This window comes from Sus scrofa, chromosome 10 (genome assembly GCF_000003025.6).
Source record: "Sus scrofa isolate TJ Tabasco breed Duroc chromosome 10, Sscrofa11.1, whole genome shotgun sequence".
NCBI classification, from domain to species: domain Eukaryota; kingdom Metazoa; phylum Chordata; class Mammalia; order Artiodactyla; family Suidae; genus Sus; species Sus scrofa.
Window position 1 is genome coordinate 55,054,434 of NC_010452.4, and position 21,747 is coordinate 55,076,180.

A 21,747-nucleotide genomic window follows, 5' to 3' on the forward strand; every position below is an offset into this window, starting at 1 on the left:
ATTATTTTTAAGTAAACTACTTATTCTGAGATAATGGCAGGTTCACATACAGTTTTAAGACACAATATAGAGGTACCTTTTACTCTTTTCTTCCAGTGGAAGCATCTTGGAAAACTAGAGGATAGAATCCTTCCCAGGATGCTGACATAGGTACAGAACATTTCTGTCACCACAAATACGGTTCTTATCCCTCACTGTCCCCTTGTAGCCACACCCACTTCCCTCCCAGCCCCAGCCCCTCTTTAACTCTTAGCAACCACTAATCAGTTATTCATTTTTAATATATTCATCATTTCAACAATGTTACATAAATGGAGTCATACAGTTTAAAAACTTTGGAAATTGTCTTCTTTCACTCAATATAATTCTCTGGAGATATACCCAGGTTCCTACATTCTTACATGTATAAATAATACGTTCTTTTTTTTTTTTAATCACTGACTCAGTATTTAACCCTTCACACACTGAGGGACATACGGGTTCTTTCTAGATTTTGGCGGTATACATAATGCTGCTCTGAACATTTGTGTACAAGTATTTGTATGAACGCAAGTCTTCTTTGCTCAGTAAGGAATACCTGAGAGTTTAATGACTAGATCATATGGTAGCAGCATGTTTATTTTTTAATTTGTTTAAGAAACTGCCAAATTGATTCCAGAGTGGCTGCACCATTTTATATTTTCCTTAGCAATGACTGAGCGATCCATATGTAAGAAGAATCTGTACATCCTTCTTAGCATTTGCTGTTGAAATTTCTTTCTTTTTATTTTAGCCATTCTGATAGCTATGGAGTGATATTTCACTGTGGATTTTACTTGTAATTCCCTAACAGTTAATAATGTTGAAAATCCTTTCATTTATTTTTGGCATTTGTTATAGTTTTTTCATGTCTTTTGCCTGTTATTGAAGAGTTTGTGTCAAATTGTTTAAATTTATTAATGCATTTCACATACATGTGATTTTCATTGCTTGAATATATCACTCATTATTTAATTATAGGCAGTAGGAGGATAGAATACATGATTCCTTGAAAAGACTCAAAGGAGGGTCAAAACTGGAGTGAACGAGTAAGAATAGGAACTAAAACATGCTCCACAAGAGAATCCATGTGTGGAAGTTTCATAATTGCTTTTTCCTTTTGTATGAGGAACAGTCACTCATTCATTCTCTGGCTTGACATTTGAGTTGGTCCAAGCTACAACTTTCACAGACCCTCTGCTTTGAATTTTTTTTCCATGATTCTTGTGCACATAAAGAATTATTTCTATAGAAAATATACCAAGGAGGAAGATAGCTGGATAATGGGTTCTATGCAATCCCAATTCTACTTACTGTTGCCAAGTTATTTCCCCAAATTGTTATACCCTTTACACTCCCACCAAGATTATTCAAAATCTTTCATAGCTTGTTCTCCTCTCTTGGGAATACTTGGTATTGCCTTTGTAATTTTTGCTCAACAGTTGCACATAAAATAATAGCTTCCTGTGCTTTTTCTTTTGCATTATCCTGATTAGTACAGCGGTAGAGCATCCTTTTGTATGTTTAGTGGCCATTTGTACTTTTGCTTAGGTGAGATACCTATCCATGTCTTCTGCTCATTTGGCTTTGCTTTAGTAATCTGCAGGGATTCTTAATTTATTTATAAAGAAAATAGGGTAAATTGGTGTAGAGTACAGATGCTGGATCTTAAATCTTGGGATTTAATCCAGGCTTATGTCAAGCGAGGTTCTAAGATGGATGGGGGTACCGTCAAGACCAGAAGGGGAGGAATCGCTTCCATCACGAGAAGAGACCCCTCCTCATTTAACATAGGAAGAAAAGTTGTGCATGTATTTGGAGGTGGAAGATGGACAAAAGGTCATACATACCCCACCCCCCGCAAAAAAAATCATCTTAAGTCAGTACTTTTTATGAGAACTGGCACTCTGATAAAGCGCGGGCACTAGATTTTTGTCTCAGTACAGAGCTACTGATTGAGTTGTCTGTCACACTACATCATGTTACTCCTTTTCTGTCTGTTAGATATGGTGATAACTTAAACATCAGTCATGTGAGAGATAAGGAATTTTTTTTTAAAGGGAATATATTGATGTATCTCGATATCCATCCTTTACCTTAAAAACACACACCTTAGGAGTTCCCATTGTGGCTCAGTGGTTAACAAATCCGACTAGGAAGTATGAGGTTGCGGGTTCGATCCCTGGCCTCTCTCAGTGGGTTAAGGATCTGGCGTTACCGTGAGCTGTGGTGTAGGTCGAAGATGCGGCTCGGATCCCAGGTTGCTGTGGCTGTGGCGTTGGCCGGCGGCTACAGCTCTGATTCGACCCCCTAGCCTGGGAACCTCCATATGCCATGGGTGTCGCTCTAGAAAAAGACCAAAAAAAAAAAAAAAAAACCACACATCTTAGTTTTACCTGGGTATGTATTTGTCCTGAATAACCCACCTCATCTGCTCTTCTAAACATTATCTCCTAAATGACAGACCTCCTTAGCCAGGTTACAGGAAGCAAACAATAACAGCTTGTGCTCTAAGCTTAACCCCTGACAGAATCTCCTCATGGCTGAGCTATCAGAGAACACAGGTCAAAGTCCTATGCATCCAAACAGACAAGGTGTGAGAATAAACACACATAATGAATTCTGGCATCAAAAAGAAGGACACTTGATGGAAACAGTATGAAAACTCCCATTTATAAAAGTGGTGGAACAATATATTTGGATGATACGTATATTTATACAGTTTCTTTTTAACAAAAGAAAAAAAGAAATATTTTTGAAGTTTACTTTTCCCCCCCTTCCTATGCTCATTCTCGTTAGGAGTTAATAGGAAAAAAAAAAGACCTAAAACTTGTTAAATACTTTAAAGTTTCTAAAGCACCCTCTTACCCATTATCATGGCATTTGGTGATCCTAAAACTATTTTAGCTTATGTTATGACCATTATTTGCAATTTATATTACATAGATATAAAGGGAGAAAGAGAGAGAGAGACTGACTCACAGATGCTAACTGACTTGCCCAAGGTCAGGAGTAATAAGTGACACATCTGGGATTAAGATCTAAGCGTCTCTCTGGCTTCATGTCCAGCGATCTTTTGTCCCATCCTGAAGCCCACCAGGAAATTCTGTCAGTTAAATACCCCATACTTGGGAAATGAGCAGATTTAGATTGCAGTATCTTTTGATGAGTCTGCTAAAAAGGAGAAAAACGCATCTGAAGTCAACATCAACTGCTGGGTTTAGGGGTGGTAGTACCTGAAACCAGAGTCTGTGCATTGGAAGGACAGGTCATGTGATCTCTTCAAAGCCTCAAAGGAAGGTCAAACCTGAAGCAAAGGAGTAAGATTGAACTAGTTTTGTTTCCCTTCCTACTTTCTAAAAATACTAATTAGATCCAAGCCTTCTATAACATCTAGGACATACACCTAAGCCTTGTGTTGTTGGTTCGGCTTTGAATGAGTGGATAAGATCAAAGAGAAATGTGGTTTTCTTCCTTATTGAAAACCAGCAAGGTGACTGTAGCAGGGCGTCGACTCAGGGGTCTCAGAGTCCCAGAGAGCAATAAAACAGAATAATCAATGGCCGAAAATATCATTGAGAATTTCAGGTAAAAGTACGTAGTGCTGAGAAGCAGCTTCCTGGGAAACAATGCAACAATAAAAATAATCTCAAGAATATTAGATAATGGTGCCCTTCAAAGTGAAGAGAAGATGGTCCTTCTCATAAATTCCCAGAAAAATAACGATTTTGTTCATGCAGCTCCTTCTACAGTCTACTTGTAAGTCTCACTTCCTTCATCAACAGACAGAAGGAAGATTTTTCGAGTATTTTTACAAATTCAGAAATATTAAGAAACTTAGAGTCCTTCGAATATATACAAAAGACTACCGATGCTTCGTTTCAAATCTCAATTATTCTCACAAATTCAACCTTTTGTAGGAGTGATTTTTCTGTTGTTGTCATTATGAAATACCTAATAAAATTCTAATTATCTTCATGAATACATAGACTTTTTATTCACATGGATATATTGATAGGCAATTACACAGAAAAAAATTAGTAAGTTAACTTTCTCTTTTCTGTGTATAGAACTCCATGTATTTTCCAAGCAATAAGCATCTATGAGAAAAGCACAAATGGACAAATTGAGTATTGGGCCTTGTGTAATGATTCTGACGCTAATGATTCACATGAAGTTAGTAAATTTAACAGAACTTTTCAGAAGAGCTAACTTAAAATAATTTAAATTATTTACATTATGTGTATATGAAAATATAATCTGGAGCTAAACTTTCCCTAGAGATCTAGGAAAACCCAGTGAAACTACAGTCACCCATCAGTCATTCTGAACCAGGAACGCCATTCATTTTGCTCTAATTTATTGTCCAGCTACATTTGCATTCATGACATTTCCTAGAAAGTTAATAACATCTAAGCTCTTCAGAAAAAAAATAAAACATATACTTGGGACTAGAAAGTTTGGAGGGAAAAAATGGGATATGTTCAAGAAAGAAGGATATATCAGAAACTTCTAATATGAAATAGAATAGGCTATATCTTAGCTACAGATAAATTACTGGAAAAAATTATCTGGAGCTCCAGATCAACTGTGTGCCTTTAATCATTTATAAAGCATAAAAATATTTTTCAAGTATTGAGGTATCTATTTGAAAGTATATATGAGTTTTATGCAAATGATGTTTATTACTGTGTAGTGTAATAAAAAAACATAAATGCACTGTAAAATCACTATGTGTGTCTGTAAAAATAAAACTTTCACAATCTCTCCACATCTAAGTAAACAAAATAAATTGCAAAAGAAAAATTCATTTATATGTCCCCATCATATTTTGTGCTCAAATGTAGAAAGAAAATGAAAAATTAAAAAAAATTTACTCTAATTTTGACTCTTTCTTTCTTAAATTATCTTGTTTAGACATCTTCAGGAAAAAAAACTCAAAAGGAATAAAATTGCTTTGCAAGAACTTAGCTTGTTTAGTGCCATTTGATGTATTATTTTCTGCTTTTCAGTACATGTTTGTGAATATTCTTTGGACTATGACAAAAATTAGCTCCAATTCTAATGAAGCTAAGGAAGTTACTATTTTCAACCTAATTTAGAATTTAGAATTTTTTCCCCAAATAATTTAAATACCCTCTCAATCTAATCCTCCTTCTCTAAATACTTTTCTCACCATTCTGTCATCATTCAGGAACCATATGCGGCTCTAACTTTAGTGAAATTTTATTGCTGAATGACCCCCAGGGAAGTCAAAAAAGAGTCAAGTTAACTCATTAAAAATATGACCCCCCAAATCCTTAGGGCTCATGAATGCTGATGAAAAGAAATCCACACATTCACAGAAAAATATTATTTTACCCTTCCTTTTAACCTTAAGTCTCTATGTCACTTCAATTGCTAGCACCCAGAATAATGATCCCTGACTCCTAAAACGGAAGAACTAAATACGCTCTCTTGCCACCAAGAGGTTAGCATAAAGGAAGACAAAGCAATGTACAATGATCAACCTCAGGATGGAGTAAATGGCACATCTTGAATTGAAAATAAAATCGATCCGTGTTTGTAATTCAACGAGTCCATCGTGGAAATTTACATGTTAAAGTCTTGATATATAAAGACATGACAGAGGAAATAAAATGTTAAAATCTTGATCCTAAAGTAAATCCATAACTAAATGGTCTACTTCACAAAAAGAATAATAATTCAACCACATCTGTGTTTCATGTCATCCTATTTTTCCAGTCATGACAGAATGACATCAACCAAAAAATTAAGAATCTCTCCAGACAGCATAGATAATTCCCCCTTCAGGTTCTACCCAAAATGTCCCTTCAGATCTTCCACTTTGTAATTCCTTTAATTATATTTACACAGTGTTCTCCTTGCTTATATTTAAGTTCAATGAGATATTGGGAATCTGTCTTTATTTTTTCTAGTAGGTATTTTATGTACTTACAACAAACCTGTAACTACAAAGGAAACAAAAATATATTGTACTTGTATCCTACCTTCAAGATAGTGGTAGAAAATGACAAGTGCCAGAAGAATGTGGAAAAGGTTACGCCTTTTCAAAAGTTATGGATAATGAAAAGGCATGGATGAGAGCCTGGAAGATAAATGCGAATGGATAAGACATGGCAATATTTGCTTGATGAGAACTATTTTAAGGGAAAAATGAAGTTCGGCCATGGTGTTACAAGTTGGAAAGCTTGTCATCAGCAAAAGGGAAGAATGATGTCCCTCACAGGGGGAGGGGGGTTCCCAGAACACCGTAAGTGAGACTTGCAGAGAGGCAAGGAGGGGGGGAAACACACGTTTTTAATGAGGTTAAAAATTAGGTCTTGGGGAGTAAAAGTTTTGATATTATAATGGTTCATGGCCTTGGTGGCTCAGCATTACCTAGAAAAATCTTATTCTTCAAGATTTGATTAATCTTTTTTTTTTCATATCACAAAAGCAGCATTGACACGGAGTTCTTGAAAATTACATAAAATGTAGGCAAGATGAGTGCTACAAAATTCTAGGGAATAATGGCTCTTATTAGAGGAGCTTCTCTTGATTGATTGTTCAGCCTTAAAGTCCTAGCATGAGAGGAAACCACAGGCAGCCTATTGGCTGCCACTGACCGTTTTGTCAATGTCTGAGCCTAAATTATTCTGTGTATAATTTGGGCTATAAGAATGACATAAAAATTTATATATTTTTTCAATTTAAATCTACAAAAGTTATTCAACCCATCATGTAAATTGCTGAAAACAAAATAATGTCAACAATGTTAGAACAAATATCTAGCAGCTAAGTTAGAAGGTGTTTTCTCATTCAAGCAGAAGTGAAAAATTACGTTCATTAAAAATAATCTTTTAGAATCTGATTTTTCAATTTTTTTTTGCTGTTCAAAAAGCAGTTTTGTATTATTTTAAAATTGATCATGCTGTGACCAGTATTTATGTAAAATGATAATCTGCATTTATAATTTGGTATGTTAAAATAAATATATTACAAATTACTCAATAAATATGGTTATAACGTTAGTTAAGCTATAAAGATAGTAAAAAGTCAAAAACAACTGAAGATTACAAAAACAGAAAAAGTAAGCAATACTGTGTTAAAAAGAAATTCAGTTACAGATAAATATATGCTGTATACTTTAAAGGGTCAAATAAATGCATCCTTTTTTTTTTTTCCTTTTTAGGGCCACACCTGTGGCATATGGAAGTTCCCAGGCTAGGGGCTGAATCAGAGCTGCAGCTGCTGGCCTACAGCCACAGCCATGGCAATGTGGGATCCAAGCTATGTCTGCAACACCGCATTTTATAGGAATGCTGGATCCTTAACCCACTAAGCAAGGCCAGGGATCAAACCCACATCCTCATAGATACTAGTTGGGGTTTCAACCCGCTGAGCCACAACAGGAACTCCCTGCTAACTTTATTATTATCATTAATATGATATCCTTTATTACTACCTGATAATTGGCAAATTCAGGATCCACTAAATAGATCATAAGCTTCTCTACTTTTATGCCTTCTTTCATTTGAAACATGCTCCTTTTTTCCCCTCTATGTATCCAAATTCTTCTTACTTTTCAAGATCAGTTTCAAATTTCTCTCATTTCCTATAAACACTTTCACTCAATAGCTATTTTAACAGCTTTTGAATTCCTAGAATATTGAATGGTTTCTTCTCTATTGTTGGCATTTAATTACATATGGAAAGCCTGTACATTCCCTCATTCATTCCAAATAGCTATTGTATGCTGTACACTAGGCACACTATGCTACGTGCTAGAGATAAGACCATAAAAAGGCAGCTAGAGTCTCTAAAATCAGGAAAGCTCCCTGGTCATTAGAAAACAGAACTGTACACATAGACAGTTAGCATGCAATATGGTGAGGCCATGAGACAAACACTCAGTGGTGTGGGAGCACATGCCACACGACAAGAACCATCCCATGAACCACCGAGAGATTCCAGTTCCTGGAATACCGCACAGACGCATTAAGTCACTTTCTCAGAAAGAAAATGACTTCAAAAGAGGATAATTAATTATCAAAGTACACTCAGTTTTAGTGGGAGAGCACCTACAGCTTCTGATAGAGCACCACATGGCTGCTTTTTGCAATCAGTCAAGTTCACTCCAACTCACAAGCTCCCTGGCAGCCAGAAGCATATTCAGTAGAAGTTCACTGAAGATTTGTTTGAATGCATGAATGGAAATAAGGGATGAAAAGAGTTGGGACTGACCTTGCAAAGAAAAGTTGTAGTCCTAAACCAGATGGATGGCTAGCAATATACATGGTACAGCAAACTACCCAGCTTTTCTTTATTTATCTCTCTCACATAACGCAAGCCACAGAGGTAGGATCATAGTCGAATTTGCCGCAGAGCTTTGTTTATACAATTCATAATTATTAGAAAATATTCCTGACTTCTTTAGAAGATGTGGAGAGATGCACCAAGCTGGAAAAGGTAAATTCATTCTGAGTACTTCCTCATTGTTAAAAAAAACAAAAAGGATTTTGAAACATTTGTTTTGGCTAAAATCACCATAGATTACAAGTAGAAACTGAGCTATATATTCATCTCTTAGAGAGATAACATTACCAACATTATTAGGATTTTAACTGTTTTTTGTTTCTGTCTTTTGTCTTTTTAGAGCCGCACCTGTGGCATATGGAGGTTCCCAGGCTAGGGGCCTAATCGGAGCTACAGCTGCCGGCCTATGCCACAGCCACAGAAACGCCAGATCTGAGCTGCATCTGCAACCTACACCGCAGCTCATGGCAACAGCTGGATCCTTCACCCACTGAGCGAGGCCAGGGTCAAACCCACAACCTCATGGTTCCAGTCAGATTCATTACCACTGCACCAAGACAGGAACTCCATAACTGGTTTTTTTCATATATATCTGAGGGTAAATCATATGGTTTTTTCCTACTCCAACTCTGTGATCTGTAATTAGTAAAAACATCACCAAACTTGTAGCAGATGCTGAGTCAGGCATGTGATTCAATGAGAACAATTAGCCCACACATAAGCAACTCTAACCTATCTTGGCAGAAACATGTGTTGCAAACTCCACAGAAAATTACCAGACCAGGCGTTAAAAATTAATTGATGAGATGTTATGAGTTCCGAAAAGAGTCACCACCATGTGCTGAAGACTATCTTGATTTTATGAGCAATGTTCCCGCCAAAGTGAAATAAAATGAAAGAAAAAAGGAGTGTTTTGCCATGATAAATTGGTTTAAAACAGTTAAAATGTAAATATTATCAGGAAGTAAGCAAAAGACAGAGGGAAATTAACCAGCTCTCAGGGTTCCTACCTAAGGCAGTCTGTATAGAGCAATTCCACCTATGACTTTTCTGTCCACAGATGAAGAGTAAGCAACTGAAGCCATTGGCTAATTATACCTTAAATTAAAATTAATCTAAAAATTAAAGTTAAAGAATAAGTTGCAATGCTGTTTTTCTTCTCTTGATTCTCTCAGATCCTATTTTGCATAAAAAGTCAATAGCTGTGACAACTTACGACATTTGAAAAGACACTTCTGAATCTAGGTGACAACTCTCTCAATATTTTAATCCACCAGCAGTCAGACTGGAAGTTGCTGACTCCACCTGGCTGCAAGCCTGATATCCAGCCAGCTGAAATAGCTCTTTGCTGTGGCAGCACCTAAGCCTATTTACAACTATTCTGCTCTGAACTTGGTTCAGATTGAATATTATCTCCAGAGTCTTGCTGCTTCAATTATTGGAAACTGGAGTTGCCTTTCCTTACAAAAAGTTCATACTCAGATAAGGCATGTTGATTTTTCTTAATAACAAATAAATGTAAACATTAAACATATAAGAGAGATACACTTATAAAACTAAAAAAAAAACCCAAACCCTTATATTGGAAACTACTATGTGGCACAAATGAAACTTCCCACAGAAAAGAAAATCATGGATATGGAGAACAGACTTGTGGTTGCCAAGGGGGAGAGGGAGGGAGTGGGATGGACTGGGAATTTGGGGTTACTAGATGCAAACTATTGCATTTGGAATAGATAAGCAATGAGATCCTGCTGTATAGCACTGGGAACTATATCTAGTCACTTATGCTGGAGCATGATAATGTGAGAAAAAGAATGTGTATATGCATGTGTGACTGGGTCACCTTGCTGTACAGTAGAAAATTGACGAGCACTGTAAACCAGCTATAATGAAAAAGAAAATCCTTAAAAAACAAAAACCCTTATACATAGAGTATTAATTTTCAAGAGTTGAAACACAGATGGGAGAAACACATCTTTATTTTACTAACTTCAACTAAAATTTTGTATTTTTTCAATTGTGAATGCAAACAACAAATCATAAGTATGAGTAGTACCTGAGACTTCCTCACTAATAATAAAAATATTTTAATATCACATTAAAGGGCTGTGACTACCTCAAAAATATCATTTATGCTTATATCCTTTGAAATAATAGTTATTTCATCCTCCATTAGATTTTTCATTTAACACAAGTTTACTAAGTTATAATTTTGGATTAAAAATAGCAATTGGTATTAATTTAACCTGCTTCCTTTGTAATTCTAGTATTTTATACATTTGTAACAGGGATGTTTTAACATTAAAAAGGTGAGAAATAACTTAGAAGTTCATCAGACTGCCAAAGGAATCTGTAACACACACAAATATATACACATTGACTAAGATCCCCTGATCTTGAAGAATTTTGCTTTTGATTTAGAGGGTCTCAGTTTTCAAAGAAGGAAAAATTGTGACCAAATTTGATCATATGAGAAAGCAGAGAGAGAGAGAGATTCTGAAAAAATCAAAGTTTGCCATAGTTTTAAAGATTTCATGCTTGAATAAAAATTAAGAGATTTCATCTAGTTTTGTTCTTATAAAAATCAAATTACATTGCTTTTAATTTATTCTTTTTTCAACATTAAGGTACAGCTATTAAACATGACTTTGAAATGTTTTAATTATCTAGATAGGAGATAGAGTGATTTAGAGAAATATGGTTATCATTACTAGATGTTGACAAGCTGTTAAAAAAACAAACAAAACTGCTGACATTGCTAAACACAAAGTAATCACCTCCCCTCTCTAACACTTGCGGAACAGGCCTGCGGATTTATTAATATGCAAGATGGAAATATCTAATTTGTATGATCGCAGAGCCACTGGAAAATTTTGATGAACAGTAATATCTCTGCCTTCTGGGTATGAGAATGTTTTAAATTCTAATCATAGAAGTTGAATGCGGTGGTTAAGAGCATGGATTTTAGAGTCAGAATTGGCTCCAATCCTGATGATACCACTTACTGTTTACATGGCTTGGGTCTCAATTTCATGGTCTGTTAATTAGGACAAAATATCTACCTCACAAATTTACTCTGAAGATTAAGTGATTACTATGTGTAAAAGACTTAGTACACATTGTATAGAAAAAATGAAATCAGCAAAAATATGGACGCAGTCTAAGTGTCTATCAACAGATGAACAGATAAGGAAGATGCATGTGTACACATACACATATCCACACAATGGAATATTACTCAGCCATAAAAAAAAAACAAATGAAATTTTACCATTTGCAACAACATGGATAGTCTTAGAGGATATTATGATGAGAGAAATATGTTAGAGAAAGACAAATACTGTATGCTTTTACTTGTATGTGGAATCTGAAAAAATGATACAAATGAACAAATAGAACAGAAGAGCAACAGACTCAGAGATAAAGAGAACTAGTGGTTATCAGTGGGGAGAGGGATGAGGGGAGGGGCAAATAGGGGAAAGGGATTAAGAGGTACAAAGTACTGGGTAAAAAATAAATGATATACAAGGATGTACAGCACAGGGAAAATAAGCAATACATTATAATAACTTTAAATGGGGTATAACCTATAAAAATATTGAATTAATCTATGATACATCTGAACCTTACATAACTCTGTAAACCCTCTATTTACAACCAATAAAAAGAAAAAAATAAATCAGTCAATACTAGGGACTGATCACAAGAGTAGTACCAGCAGTCAGAATAGAATGGGGAGTAAAATAGCAGTAGGGCAGTGAGAAGAATGATCTTTAGAAGTGACCGCATGAGTCTCCTGAAAAGCAAAACTCCTGGGATCAACTAAACTAAGTTGTTAGCATATTAATAGAAATCTTAATAGAAGGGACTTCACTGGAGTCCTAGTGGGTAGCAGTAGAGGCACTTGAAAGAAGTAAAAGATTTAGAAAAAGCAGCAAAAAGTTTAGAAAAACCTCACTTAGTCAAAAATACGCCTGGAACAAATATTGCCATATTCTCCAAGATGGTTAAAAAAGAACATGTTTTTACATAAATCAGGCTGCTGTGATCTTGTGGTAACCCATTTAATAAAAACCTGGTTGGGTTGATATTTTGCATGGTTATAGCTTGAAAAGCAAAGATCAACTTTTCTCCCTTGATTTGGTCAAAGTCAGTAATATGACAGTTAATGTGCTGAAACAAGCCAGAAAAGCAAATAAAGATCTGGTACTAAAGTTTCATTTAATGGGATTATAGGCCCCAAATACACATGATGGTCTTTAAAAAAAAAAAAAATCAATTTTCTATAACCAGCTGCAATGTATCCTCTCTATATTCTCTATATCCTTTTCTCAGAAATAATGAATAAAATTCCAACAAGGTAGCTAAAATAGCATCAGATATTCAGTAGACTGGAGATCAAAATATGCCTAAATACAAAAATTGGTCTGACATACTCTTAAGCACATCAGCATTAGAAATTAGTTGTAAATCTTTCCATGCTAAGACTGTGGTGGGTGTGTGCTGAGGCTGAGGGAGTGATGGGTTCGAAAGGATAGAAAATGGTCATTTTTGTCAGTTGACTTTTACACCCAACTGAGGCTCATTATCCCCTAGATTATAGGTAAAAGAAGACCCAGAATTGGCTAAGTCAACAAAGGAAACTGGCCTTTCATTTCCCATTGCCAATTGAACACAAACTGTATTTCCATATTGGATATGATCTTCAGATAGAATTTCCAGGAAGTCAATATGTAAGAGCTATGAATTAAAGTCTGAAAAATTGGATTCATGTCTTAACTTTTTTCTTAAAATACCTTGTGAGCTGGGACAAGAAATACAATCTCATAAACTGACTTCCTTCATCTGTAAAATGAATAGTTTAGATTAAACATATTTTGAAGGACCCCACCAGCCCTAAAATTCTCTGAATTACTAAGCAAGATAAAGCAATAATGTAATTTAATTACAGTCTTTCAGCATAACTAGGTTGCTATAATCAGGAGGACTCTCCTGAAATACATTATTTTCCACCACTTCTGGTTTGAATATATTATGTTTTCTAACACGATGGCATAATGGATAGTCCTGAATGCCTTCAGTCAAATAGATTCAAATTCCCTACAGTATGCAGTCATCTTGATTAAAATATCAACAGTTTATTACAGATGAGTAGTTCTAAGACACAATAATACCTTTCAGGTAGCAGGTGTTCCTGCATTTTAATCACATGGCTAGCTAAAAAATATGCAAAGTTGTTTTGTTTCTTGTTGAGGCTAGACATTTTACCTGTGAAAACAAACTGTTGAATAAAATTTTAAAATTCACCTAATATCCTTTTTAGCATATTAAAAATGACATATTACCCATCATTAATTAATCCCATCAGAAAAAAAGTGACCAGAAAAGTTTGTAGAATTAAACATATTTGTAAAAACATGTTAGCTTTCATGTTGTACAACTTTTACTCTACAACTGAGCCCTTGTTTCAGATTTTGTTTTAAATCTTAGAGCTTTGTATCACTACTACCATATGATCCAGCAATTCTACTCCTGGATGAAACTTTCATTCAAAAAGATACATGCACATGTTCATCGAAGTCCTACTCACAATAGCCAAGACATGGAAACAACCTCAATGTCCATCAACAGATGAATGGATTCAGAAGATGTGTCACAAATATATGATGGAATACTACTCAGCCATTAAAAAGAACAAAATAATGCCTTTTATAACAACAAGGATGCAACATCAGATTCTCATACTAAGTGAAGGAAGTCAGAAAGAGAAAGACAAATACCATATGATATCACTTATACATGGAATCTAAAATATGGCATGAATGAACCTATCTGCAAAACAGAAACAGACTCAGAGATATAGAGAACAGACATGTGGTTGCCAAGGGGGAGGGAGGGGAGTATGGGATGAATGAGGAGTTTGGGGTTGGTAGATGCAAACTATTACATTTAGAATGGATAATCAATGAGGTCCTACCATACAGCACAGGGAACTATATCCACTCAAGAGATAAAAATTAAAAAATAATTTTAAAAATCAGAGGGTTTAAAAAGCAATATATTTAAATTATTTTATTAGTACAGTTGATTTACAGTGTTGTGTCAATTTCTGCTACGTAGCATAGTAAACCAGTCATACATATATATATACATTCTTTTTCTCATACTATCTTCCATCATGTTCTATCCCAAGAGACTAGATATAGTTCCCTGTACAATAGAGTAGGACCTCAATGCTTATTCATTCTAAATATAATAGTTTGATACTGAATGTAAATGAGTTAAAAGGGAGGTAAAAATTTGTGTGTTTTACATTTATTACTAAAGCAGACTTCAAAGAAAAGAAAAAATTAAGGTTAATTTCTCAATAAATGCTTTTATCATCTTCTTATAATTCACTAATCACCTTAAGAGTCAAAGATTACATCTGATTCAATTATATCTCTAATGAAAAGTAATCTTCAGGTGATTGAAAGCAAGAAATATAGGAAGAGTATCATATATACAACAGGCAAAATATCACTACTCTTTACTGAGTGTTCCCTAAAGCAGTAGCTTTGTTTTGTTGGGTTTCCCTGAATTCACTCCTTTGTCACAGGATAGTTAAAGAATGATACATATGCATTATAAGAATTATTATTCATTTTTTTCCTTAAAAAGTGATTCCATGCAATAAAAATGGATATTAGTAAATCAGACCTCTCTTTCATTAAAGAGTGGAAGATTCACTATTATTAGTGAGGAATACTGGGAATGAGGGTAAGGGATGAACACATATGTTTGGGATGTAAACATACCTGGATTCCAACTCCCATCTGTCACTGACTGGCTGTAGGATGGTTAGATTGCTTCTAAAACTTCTTTACCATCTTTAGTAAAATGGAGCTCACTTTATTTAACTCAGAGGGTTGTGCTGACAATTACATGAAATCATATGTGTATTATTGTGGTTGTAATCTGTAATCAATGTTACCCTTTAAAACTATATTGTCATTAAATTACTGGTCAGTGGTCACATGCATTTTGCATCTGATATGATGTATGTATTTCAGACATAGATTATGAATTCTCCAGATTAGACTTTAATGCCCTGCATATAATGCATCACAGCTGTTCCTCCACAAGGACTGTCTCAAGCAAGGGTTGTCCTGAGACCAGCAGTGGGCTCTGGGAAGGCACCACTCCTTTATTGCCACCCCTTCATCCAGCAGTTCCTTCTCTAAAGAGCTGAGACAGACATAAGGATTAAAGCCTCAAGGGTTTGCCTTCAAGATTTTATAACCTCTTTGTGGGAATAGAATAAATATAAAAGAACAGCTAGTGAGCAGGAAGAATTTCTAGAGCTGTAAGTAACACTCAGAAAAGAAATAATCATTGTGGGCAAAAGTGGTCAAGGAAAATTTTGTGAAAGGCTGAATCTACCAGATTGTGTTAGACTTAGCATGGAGAGAAAAGAGGGGAACACAGAAGGAGGCATTCCTGAGAAAGGGCAGGAGAGACTGGGCTGGGAGCAACACATGTAGAAATTGGGACCACTTTAAAAGATGAGGAGCAATCAAAGAAAGAAAAGGCAGCAACCCTGCCCCTATTGTGTGTGCCATCTGTCCAGGATGATTTCCAGCTAATGAGCAATGTAAAATCCAGCATGATTCCACACAGAGGGATGCCTAAGAAATACTTTTTAATGATGATCAAAGATATGTATGATGTTAATTATCAACATGAAATGATTGCCCTGAAAGCCATATAAACAAAATCAATATATGTTATGAAGATTCCTCTCCTTTGCAATAAATGTCACTAAATAATAAGTAGATTTTAAAAAAAATAAGTATTTTTAATACAGTAGGAAGACAGATCTTTTCAAATACTGTTGAATGTCCATAGGAATCAATTGCAGGAATCATGGGAGTACATCACTACTGGATAGTAAGACTTATATCTCAAAATAGTTTAATTTTACATTTTACAGGAATACAAAGTTTTTACTATAAGAAAATAGAAATGTAACTATGTGTGAAGCATATAAATGCAAAATACAGTGCACAAAATCCTTCCCCAGTATTTTTGAAAAAAAGAGACCACAGGCTCGAAATGGAGTCGCTTGTGCTAAGCCCCATGACAGCAAACTAAGACTTAACACCTAACCTAATTTCAGTTTAAACCTCCATCAGGAATGTAATCTCAATGGGTTAGCACTAGAGAACTGATCGACCCAACAGGATCCTTCCATCCTCCTCTGGAGGTAGGCCTTCCCTGAAACAATGCATTCTTTGTTAATGACGTCTTTGCTCTGTCCCCTTTCTGCCTTTAAAAGCCTTTCCTTTTCTACAACTCAGCAAACCTCCTTTCTATTTGCTAGATGGGATGCTGTCCAATTGATGAACCGTTCAATAAATACAATTTGATCCTTAAATCTACTCAGTTGAATATTGGTCATCTAACAGTATAGACCATTTAATCCAGTATCACATTCAATAGACTACTGGAAAACTACTCCTGTAAGAACTTTAAGCATTGTATCTCAGTAACTTTCCATATTTAAATACAAAAATAAATCATTGTGGTATTTGTTGCATGTGTTTTATTATCCAGGCTTTTCTGCATTATGATAGAAGAGTCCCAAATTGCAAAGTTAACAGATTTCAGATAAAATATGAACTATGCAGCCATTAGCTATTCAGACATATTAGGCCTTTGACATTCTGGTCAGGCTATCAGAGCTAGAGCACTTCACGTGTGATGAAACAGCAATGGCCTCTAGAACATGTTTTTAGAGTAAGCTTTCTTAGAATTCTAACTAGATTCTTAAAATGAACACATACATGTCTCTCTCCCCCCACCACACACACACCTCCTTTTTGCTGCTGCTGTAACTTGCTGTAAAGGTATGATATGAACCAAGTCTCATTAATATTAATGTATACTCTGTTACTTTGCTCCCTGAACACTGTCACTTTGTTAAACTAAATTAAAGCCTTGACAGAAACATCCAATTAATCCACAGTAAGAAAACGCATTACTGTGTCATAGTTAATAAGCAGTTCAATGCAATCATACCTTGATCATTATCCTGAGTGGTTCAATCCTTTGCACAGTGCACTTAGAAGCAGAACGTCCACTATTAATCCCCTTAATGATTGCTCCTATATGAGTTAAAATGGGCAGCTCTCCTTTTAGATGTACAATCTAGTTTCTTTGACTGAGAAGGATAGGGAAGGAAATACCTAAAAACTTGTGTGTCTTAGACAAATTGCTATCATAACAGAAGTGTCTGGCATTCAGTCATAACCACAGGATATGCCACTGAGCTCAAAGCTGGTACCCATGCCCACATCACCAAACTCCACAGAGCATCTGAACCCCAAGTAGCAGCTCTGTCTGATGATAGGAAGTTTCCCAGGGCCAAGTAAACAGAGTTGGATGAATTCCCTCTGGCCATGCACAGCCTAAAGGACACTTCAGAGGCATCTCAGGCCAAGATCCTACCTTAATGAGGATCTGAATGGACCCCGTAGCTTTGGCAGATATAAAATACCAGAAGCTCATGGTGCAGGCCGCGCTGGCTTCTTGCCACAAACCGCTCTTGAGGTGTGCTTCTTCACCCTGGACACCCATAGGAGTAGCCTCCAGATACAGGAAGTGCCCTGGAGACAAGATGGGATTCGGATAAGACAAAAAGAACACCGAGGGGAGTGTTTTAGCTTTTCCACCTTAGTTCGGGTTTTTAATTACATTTCATACGATCTGAGCTGCCAAAGGTATTTCCACTTGAAAGAGAAAGGAAATCTAATAGCCTCCAGCTCACTGACAGAACAATTTCCAACTGTCTGTGCTTTGAGCAAAGAACTTCACAGTATGCAGATTAGCTGATCTGACAGGATATTTGTGCCTTGGAATCAACAAGATAGTTATAGAAATCATTTCATGGACTCACCTCAACTATCCATTTACTGTAAAACAAGGCAAAGATTGCCTATAAATACAGAGGGATCTGACATGCTTTCAAAAATTCAGTCATTTGTTGAGTGCATAAATAAAAATATTGAGAATTTAAAATTTTTTTCTTTTGGCTTTTTAGGGCTGTACCCATGGCATGTAGAGGTTCCCAGGCTAGTAGTTGAATCAGAGCTATAGCTGCCGGCCTACACCACAGCCATAGCCACATGGGATCTGAGTCATGTCAGTGACCTACACCACAGCTCATGGCAACACCGGATCCTTAACCTTGATCCTTCACTGAGCAAGGCCAGGGATCAAACCTGCTTCCTCTGGATACTAGTTGGGTTTGTTTACCACTGAGCCATGACAGGAACTCCTGAGAATTTTAATACACAATGTACAAGGAAAGATACTGAGTTTTCTGCTTATGTATTCAGATACCAAAATATTTTATGTATGCAGAACTGAGTGTTGAATGGGCCCCAGACCTTTGTTTCTTTGGGATGGTTGGCCTGGCTTGGAGAGCTCTGTTTTATCATAGGCTTGTGAATTTCCAATATTTAGATACCTTATTCCTTCTCTGTAGCATCCAGGAATTCAGGGTCCCATCTTTATTCTGCTAACGTCTTTTGTCTCTTGATCAATGAATCTAAGACTTGACTCAGCTCACTGCAAAAATGAGCCAAAACTAGCACCTTGTACATAAGTGATCTTACAGTTCTATCTGCATGGTACCTTTCCAGCTTTCTAACTGCTTTCTTTATCATACACATCATCTCGTTTGATCTCTGCAGTCCCTGTTTGGTACACAGGGTAAACTATTGTTTCCATTGGACAGATGAGAAATTCAAAAATCTGAAAAGTTAAATGATGCTAATGAGCAAATGAGTGGCATTTTTTTTCTTTTTCTTTTTTTTAGGGTTGCCCCTGCTGCATATGGAAGTTCCTGGGCTAGAGGGCAAATGAGAGATGCAGCTGCCAGCCTACGTCACAGCCATAGCAACACCAGAACGAACCACATCTGTGACTTCATCGCAAATCATCAACACCAGATCCTTAACCCACTGAGCGAGGCCAGGAATCAAACCTGCATCCTCATGGATACTAATTGGGTTCATAACCTGCTGAGCCACAACAGTAACTCCACTGAGTGGCAGAACTCAACATGATTGTTTACAAGTATGTATCATTTAGGAACAGTACCTGATGATACCACATTGTATCACCTATCTACAATTATCAAAATATATTATTTTAATTGCTTGCTGTTATATGTTAATTCGTGTCCCTCCAAAAGATGTGAAAGCCCTAATTCCAGTCCCTGTGAATGAGACCTTATTTGGAAATAGGATCTTTGCTGATGATCAAGTCAAAATAGAGTCATGAATGTGGGGCCTTAGTCCAAGAAGACTGTTGTAAGAAAAAGGGGAAATTGAGACACAGAGATGGACCTGCAGAGAGGGAAGACAATACAAAGACAGAAGGAGAGTGCCACGGGCAAGCCAAGTGGTGTCGGTGGCTACCAGAAACTAGGCGAGAGGCATGGAACAGACGACTGTCCCTCACAGACCCCAAAAAGGAACTAGTCCTATGGACACCTTGCTTTCAGACCTCTCACCTCCAAACCTGTAAGACAATAAATGTCAGCTCCTACACCAGCCAGTCTGTGCCCTTGGTCATGGAGTCCTGGGAGACAAACAGGCTCCTGAAATGCTGGACTCACTCACCCGGCCCCACTGCAGTCTCCTAGATGCTCTCAGAGGAGACAGTGTGATGCTCGTCATGAACATGACCAGAGTGTCAGTAACACCTTAATAACCTACCATGTTCATTTCCAAGTGTGTGGTCTCCAGGAGGCCATAGGCTTTGAGGAGAGCCAACCTCCAAGACCCAGTCAAAGTTTTCAGCCAGGGAGTTCTGCCAACCACACCAGCCTTTTTCAAACGTACAAGAGCTCCCACATTCATTTTCATCAGTGTAATCTCCACAGTCATCTACAAAATTACAGCTTTGCTCTGGTTTATAACATTTGCCATTCTGACATTCCCGATAGCCATATGGACAGGAACCTAAAAAACAAAACAAAACAAAAGGATGAAGAGACACTCCTTACACATTAGTGAGATTAAAAGGTAGTAAGAGGAGATTCACTTTACTACAGAAACATGATGTTCTTAGGGGTTTGAGGGGTCTGACTCCCACCTCTCTCTCTCCCAAGCATCATTCACAATTAAAAAAATTTTTTTAATTAAGTATAATTTTGCTTATCTAGGAAAGTACCCCAGTCGACCTTAAATACAGCATTTCCTATAAGCTACACTCAAGGATATGAATTAGATCTGAAAGCTGAGTGAGGCTTTCCATTTTTTTATCCTGAAACAAAATCTTCAGGGTAGTAAGAACTTATGTATGATGAGGTATTTGGAAGTACATTCCATTAGTAACCATGTCTCCAATATTTATCAGAAGTCAAACACGTTATGATAATTCCTCGGAAGCAGGGGCATGAATACGCGAGCAATGTCCAATCTTCCAATAGAATTTTTTTCTCCAAAACACTTATTTGTCAGTTGTTTGGAATTTTAGCAGCAATTTCCTTACAAAGCAGTGTCAAACAGAAAGACTTTTTCACCAAGTTTAAGATAAAGAGCAAAGCAGGTGAACACCTGAGTTTGAAACAATGCTGACATTTATCAATTAAATGGCATGGATCATACCTACAACCTGATGAGCTTTGGTCTCCTTATACAAAAAGAGAAAAACATAATAGTAAAACCTAGAGAAGTTTAGAGAGACTATCACTTAACATGTGCCTGGAACAGTGCCTGTCCCTTCATAGGTAATCAGTAAATACTAGTCTAACAAATGAATCAAAGAGTGTTGGAAATGATAAAACAGTTCAATATGCACAGAGTGACAATATTCCAGTAGAAAAAGTTGTTCAAAGATCCACCTTGGGGCATCAGCCTCACATTTGCTCTGTGATGCTTAGAATTTTTTTCCTTCCCATCTTCTTTTTTCAGTTAGGGGAGCTGATAATAACATTTCCCACTTCCTTTCTATACAGTAGCATCTATGGCCTGAGACACTGTAGGGAAATATCTGACAGCCCTCCTGGGGGTTGAGGACCGTTGGATTAGAGGCAGGAGGTAATTCAGGAATTTAAGGGAAGGTGTTTTGGGAATTGGGAACTCCTGCTGATAAAAGCTCATAGAAAAGTTTTTATATTCTGCATCAGTCTCAAATTTTAGAAAATAATGGCTAAGAGGAAGACTGGAAGAAGAGGAAGGCAAGGCCAGAAGGCCACGTAGAAACTACTGGGGAGGGAGCTGGCGTCCTGAAGGCTGCTAGCCACTTTGCTTGCTAAGCTGTGCCTGGACTCTGCATTGGAGATGGCCTAATTAAATGGCCTTTGCACTTGCTAAGCCTTTGAAATAAGTTTCAATCATGCATTCTGTCTCTAAC

At 36.6% G+C, this 21,747-nt stretch overlaps 1 protein-coding gene across 1 annotated transcript in view; it reads right to left on the minus strand.

Moving 5' to 3' along the window:
• Positions 1 to 21,747, minus strand: part of MALRD1 (MAM and LDL receptor class A domain containing 1) — a 598,238-nt gene that overhangs the window by 271,628 nt on the left and 304,863 nt on the right. The window contains 2 exon segments of the mRNA XM_021064964.1: positions 17,830 to 17,987; positions 20,106 to 20,351. Coding sequence (XP_020920623.1) covers positions 17,830 to 17,987; positions 20,106 to 20,351 — 404 coding nt within the window.